The sequence below is a fragment of the Gekko japonicus genome, unplaced genomic scaffold, assembly GCF_001447785.1.
Source record: "Gekko japonicus isolate JY-2015 unplaced genomic scaffold, Gekko_japonicus_V1.1 scaffold78, whole genome shotgun sequence".
NCBI classification, from domain to species: domain Eukaryota; kingdom Metazoa; phylum Chordata; class Lepidosauria; order Squamata; family Gekkonidae; genus Gekko; species Gekko japonicus.
This window is the reverse complement of record NW_015165236.1, coordinates 446,978-453,104: the sequence shown is the minus strand read 5'-3', so window position 1 is coordinate 453,104 and position 6,127 is coordinate 446,978. Positions and strand designations below refer to the sequence as shown.

At 49.6% G+C, this 6,127-nt stretch overlaps 1 protein-coding gene across 2 annotated transcripts in view; it reads right to left on the bottom strand.

Moving 5' to 3' along the window:
- CLEC16A (C-type lectin domain family 16 member A) overlaps nucleotides 1-6,127 on the bottom strand; it is a 123,266-nt gene that overhangs the window by 43,375 nt on the left and 73,764 nt on the right. For both annotated transcript variants that reach the window (XM_015409952.1, XM_015409953.1), the window contains exon 18: nucleotides 1,411-1,562. In XM_015409952.1, the coding sequence (XP_015265438.1) occupies nucleotides 1,411-1,562 (152 nt within the window). The remainder of the gene's footprint in view (nucleotides 1-1,410; nucleotides 1,563-6,127) is intronic.

Genomic DNA, 6,127 nt, shown 5'->3' with positions numbered 1-6,127 from the left:
GAGAAAGACTGTCACGAGGGGGCAGCAGAACAGCGTCTCGGTTTGTGGACCACCAAGCGATGGAGCTGGAGCTGGGTGGGAGAGAGACTCATGGGAGCGGTGGCCCCCATCACCTATCACCAGTGTTCCCTCTAAGCTGAGTTAGCGTGAGCTAGCTCACAGTTTTTTAGCCTCCAGCTCTCACATTTTTGTCTTAGCTCAGGAAGGAGGGCTCCGGAGCAAACTAGTTTATGCAGCAGCCAAATGGTTCACTCACAGCTTTAATGCCAGGAGCTCGCGAAGTAGAATTTTGGCTCACAGGACTACACAGCTTAGAGGGAGCATTGCCTATCACCAGATCCTTTTGAGATTCCCGGGACTGAACCTGGGACCTTCTGCATGCCAACCAGACACTCTTCCAGTTTGGTGTAGCGCAGGGGTGGCCAAACTGCGGCTCGGGAGCCACACACGGCTCTTTCACACATATCGTGCGGATCCCGGCAGGTTCCCCATCTATTTCCTTTCTTTGTTTCTTTCGCTTTCTTTCCTTCTCGCTTCCTGACTTCCTCCCCCTCCCTCCCCCATCTATTTGCTTTCTTTGTTTATCTCCCTCCCTCCCTCTCTCTCCACCTCTTTCATTCTTTCTTTCCACCTCTCTCTCTCTCTCTCTCTCTCTCTCTCTGACAAATAAATATCATTAGCAAGCAAACAAACATCATTATCAATATCTGTTTTTACCTCTTTGTTTTTTATTTTTGGCAGTCTCATTTAATGTTAATAAGAAGCAAATCTGCACATTTCTCAATAAAAATGTGTCATATATGTTCATGTCTTGCGGCTCTCAAACATCTGATGTTTATTCTGTGTGGCTCTTGCGTTAAGCAAGTTTGGCCACCTCTGGTGTAGTGGTTACGAGCCAGTTTGGTGTAGTGGTTAGGGATGTGGACTCTAATCTGGGAGCACCGAGTTCGATTCCCCCACTCCTCCACATGCAGCTGCTGGAGTGACCTTGGGCCAGTCACAAGTTCTCTCAGAGCTGTTCTCTCAAGAGCAGTCCTCGAAAGAGCTCTCTCAGCCCCACCTGCCTCACAGGGTGTCTGTTGTGGGGGGGGGGAGGGAGGGAAAGGAGATTGTAAGCCGCTCTGAGATTCCTTCGGGTACTGAAGGGCTGAGTGTAAATCCAATCTCTCACCCAGCAGGCTTCACATGGAGGAGGAGCAGGGAACCAAACCTGGTTCCCCAGATTAGAGTCTGCCACTCTTAACCACTACGCCACACTGGCTCCCTATCTCTCAAGGAATTCTGGAACCCCCTATGGGGCCACAGAGGGAGGAAGACTCGCTGGTCCGGGAGGGGCAGATGAGCCGAACGGCTGTCCTGCTTGACGGCACCCCTCCCCTCCCACTGCCAGCCAGCCGGACGGGGGCTTACCTGCAGAAGGCCCGCAAACTTCACCACTCCCCAGCCTAAGCGGGCGGCCTCCGGCTCCACCAAGCTCATCTGGTAAATGTCGACTGCCAAAAAGCGCTGGACTTGGCCGGCGTCTTTTGTGATCACGGTGCAGGCGATTAGGTCGCTGTTATCTGGGAGGGGGAAATGGGGTGGGGGAGAGGAAGGAGAGAAAGAACACGAGGAGATTCTGGGATATTTCAGAGGGACGGTGTCCCGTCGGCTGACATAAACAGGTTTTCTCACAACAGCCACCTTGCGAGGTAGGTTAGGCGGAGAGAAGGTGACTGGCCCAAAGTCACCTAGTGAGCTGCTACAATCTCTGTATGACTTTTATATTCGTTTTAAACTACCACATTACAGAGCTTCTCCTCTGATCTTGGAGATGGCTCTGTTTTGTTTTGTTTTTCCATACCATGCAAGTCAGCAGGGGTCATTTCCTGCAGGAGCGCATAGGAGCGGAGCTCCAGCAGTAAAGAGCCCAGGGGGTGGGCACATGCAACAAGCCCCGCCCCCTGCTCCCAGCAGCCCTCACTCGGGCCATGAGGAGCAAGAAGCAGCCAGGTAAGTACCCCCCAGCTCGCCTTCCCCGGCCTGCGCCAAGGCCCAAGGAAGGAATCTGGAGCACCCCACCCCGCCTTCCCCGGTCCGTGCCGAGGCGCAGGGACCAGGGAAGGCCTCTGGAGCGCCCTACAGAGCCTCCTTCTCTCCCCATCTCTTTGCCCTCTTTCTTTCTTTCTTTCCTTCTCTTTTCTTTTTTTCTTTCCCTCCTTCTTTCCTTCTCCTTCTTTCGCTCTTCCTTCCTTCCTTCCTGCACAGATCTGCGTGCCCCCCCCCATAGCTAGGAATCCAAAACAGTCTGGTGGCACCTTTAAGACTAAGTTTTATTCAGGTACAAGCTCTCCCTCCTCTGTGAGGGCAGATCTGCACATTCTCCCCGCCCCCAATAGCTAGCAATTCAACAGTCCAGTGGAGCCTGAGCAGGTGGGTGTTGTCTTCTGACACACTTCCGGTGATGTCAGGGGGTGTGGCATATGCAAATAAGTTATGCTAATGAGCTCCTGCACCTCTTTTTCTACGAAATGACCCCTGCAAGTCAGGATCCAAGTGCCGTGGCGGCAAAAGGTAGGCCACCGAAATTCCTGGAGCATCCTGGCTTGGAAATACCTGGACCTCGGCAACTGCAGCAAATTCTCTTTGGAAGAACCTTTTTTCGGGGGGGGGGGGGATAAGTTGCAGCCTGGCAGAAAGTCAACGGGAAAAGTCACGGCCTCTGTCTGCAGACAAGCTGGTTTCCCCACAATCTGGGCAACTCTGCTCTGAAATTTTGCACTCAAGGGAACACCTAAAATATTTTAAAAAGATACACAAGGAGGCACTAAAATATTTTAAAAAGATACACAAGCAGGCAAATGGGGTTCAGTGTGGCCAAGTGCGAAATGATGCACATTGGAGCCAAAAATCCTAACTAGAGCTCCTGCACCTCTTTTTCTACGACATGACCCCTGAACACCTATATACACTTTTAGGGTGCGTTCAGACGGGGCATTTGCAACGGAATAGGTGCCGGTTGCAATCGGTGAACTTACCAGTGTTCACACGTAGAACATCTGCCTTCCGTCCCTAACCGTTGCAAAGCCCTTTAAACCATTATACTGTGCCACTAGGTCCCCAAGTGGTGGTATCCTGAGTACAACGGTTGTAATCACTGTACCCGCCGTCTGATCGCTCTCCACCGTTGAGAAACAACTTCCGTTCGGAAGCCTGAGGCTTCCGATTTTTGCCCGCCATTTTTAAAAAAAGGTTGCCAATATGCGCTTGGGCGAAGCTTTGCCCCGGCGTTTGTTTTTTTAAAAAAGAAAAGGCTCTTAGTTTAACTTTCCGGAGGAGTCCGGGACTTCAGGGAGGCCAGTTTGGGCTTTAAACTTTAAAGGTAAGTCCTTACCTTTAAACTTTAAATATAATACGGGGTGTTTTGTGCATGCGCAAAGATCACCATTCTCTGGATGGCTGCCTATGTGCATGCTCAAATTGAGTTTTTTTTAAAAAAACAACAACAGCGTTCCATGCGCCTTGGTGTTTAGTCATGCCGGCCACGACCACAGAAATGTCTTCAGACAGCGCTGGCTCTTCGGCTTTGAGACAGAGATGAGCACCGCAACCCTAGAGTCGGATTCGACTGCCTTTTGAGCAAGGGAACCTTTACCTTCACCTTTATTCTGTTTCGTCTAGTGTTCCCTCACTGATTCTCATTGACCCTCTCCTCTGTTCATCTATGAGTTTTGTTTTAATTGTGTTGTGTGTGTGTGTGTTTAAGCTTGTTGTAATATTTTTATTGTGCACTACTTTGGGAACCCTACATTGGGTAGGAAGGCAGCTTTAAAATGTTTTAAATAAATAAAATATATTATATCCTAATGATGTGTGGGTACATCTGTGGATACTTAAATCTGCAGAGCAGGCCATTTACACTAGGGGTATGCATTTGGGTCTACTGGAACCAAAAATATACCCGGAAAAAAACTTTATTGAGATTTCTGGGGAGAAATGAAAAAAATCCTCAAAAAAAATAATAATCCCAGAAATAACTGGGAAACGCGGCAAACCCAGAACAGCTGAGGGGCTGGAGCAGATTGCTTCTGCCACTCAGTTGTTTTGTGGGCTTTCTTCTACAGTCCCTTTACACAAACAGGCAGTGTCTTTAGCTCGGAGAAACGACGGCTGAGGGGTGACATGATCAAGGTTTACAAGATAATGCGTGGGAAAGAGCAGGTAGAGAAAGAAGTACTTTTCTCCCTTTCTCACAATACAAGAACTCGTGGGCACTCCATGAAATTGCTGAGCAGTCGGGTTAGAACGGATAAAAGGAAGTCCTTCTTCACCGAAAGAGTGATTAACACATGGAATTCACTGCCACAGGAGGTGGTGGCGACCACAAGCATGGACGGCGTCGAGAGGGAATTGGATAAACCTCTGCTCCATCAGTGGCTATTGGCCACGAGGTATAGATAGGAACTCTCGGTCTGGGGCAAGGCATGCTCTGTATTCTTGGTGCTTGGGGGGCAACAGTGGGGGGGGGCTTCTTGTGTCCTGGCCCCACTGCCTGTATTCTTGGTGCTTGTGGAGGGGGCAACAGTGGGAGGGCTTGTAGTATCCTGGCCCCACTGCTGGACCTCCTGATGGCACCTTGTCCTTTTGGCTACTGTGTGATACAATAAGTGTTGGACTTGATGGGCCACTGGCTTGATCCAACATTGGCTTCTCTTATGTTCTTAATATAGAGCAGAGGTCCATCGGTGGCTATTAGCCACAAGGTATAGATAGGAGCTCTCGGTCTGGGGCAAGGGATGCTCTGTATTCTTGGTGCTTGTGGGGGGAGGGCAACAGTGGGAGGGCTTCTAGTGTCCTGGCCCCACTGCTGGACCTTCTGATGGCACCTGGTCATTTTGGCCACTGTGTGACACAGAGTGTTGGACTGGATGGGCCATTGGTCTGATCCAACATTGGCTTCTCTTATGATCTTATGTTCTTGGTGCTTGGGGGGGTCAACAGTGGGAGGGCTCCTCGTGTCCTGGCCCCACAGCTGGACCTCCTGATGGCACCTGGTACTTTTGGCCACTGTGTGACACAGAGTGTTGGACTGGATGGGCCATTGGTCTGATCCAACATTGGCTTCTCTTATGTTCTTATGTTCTTGGTGCTTGGGGGGGTCAACAGTGGGAGGGCTCCTCGTGTCCTGGCCCCACAGCTGGACCTCCTGATGGCACCTGGTACTTTTGGCCACTGTGTGACACAGAGTGTTGGACTGGATGGGCCATTGGTCTGATCCAACATTGGCTTCTCTTATGTTCTTAATATAGATCAAGAGGGGCAGCCGTGTCTGTCTGTCTGTCCGTAGCAACAGAAAATCGCAAGAGCACCTTAAAGACCGACAAAATCTATGGCAGGGTGTCGCCGCTCACTTCTTCAACCTGGAAAAGTGAGCGGTGCCTCCCAAAAGCTCGTCCCCTGCCACAGATTATGTTAGTCTTGAAGGAGGATATATCCACATGTGACGGCAGACTCTCACGGAGGGACGAAGGACGGTGGTCTCGACAGACGACAGTATTTGGACGAGGTTTTGCTGTTTGCTGTTTATGACTCCGGTGGCAAAAGCGGTCAAGACAATAAAATAAATGTGGGTTTCCAGGAAAGGCGGCCCAATATGATATTTCAATCCTTCCCATGGCAAAGATATCAAGGGTGGGTGGTGTGGGGAACCGTGTGCACACTGAGACAAGAGACATTGGAAAACCGAACAGCCAAATGCACTTTAAACGTGCCGCAGCTCAATTGAGACTGCTCTGTTTTTTTTTTTAAAAAAAAACAACAACCGAGGAAGGTTACAGGAATGTACATTAAAACTGCTCAATGAACAATTACTGAAAATGAAAAAAAAATAAAAATAAAAAACTGCACAGTGGGACCAATCAAAACAATCAATATGCAGGAAGCGATGAAATCGTTCCATATGAAAGTAAAAAAAAATAAAAAGGAAGAAAAAGCTATTTGATTTCCTTTAAGAACACCCGTGTGAAATACCTGACGGTTAGATGATAATCACATTTCCAGTTAGTTTTACGAGCTTAAATTCTGCGCTGGGGAGCCCGCTTCCTGACAGAGCAAAGACCGGGGGGGGGGGGGGGGCGCGCTTCCCCCG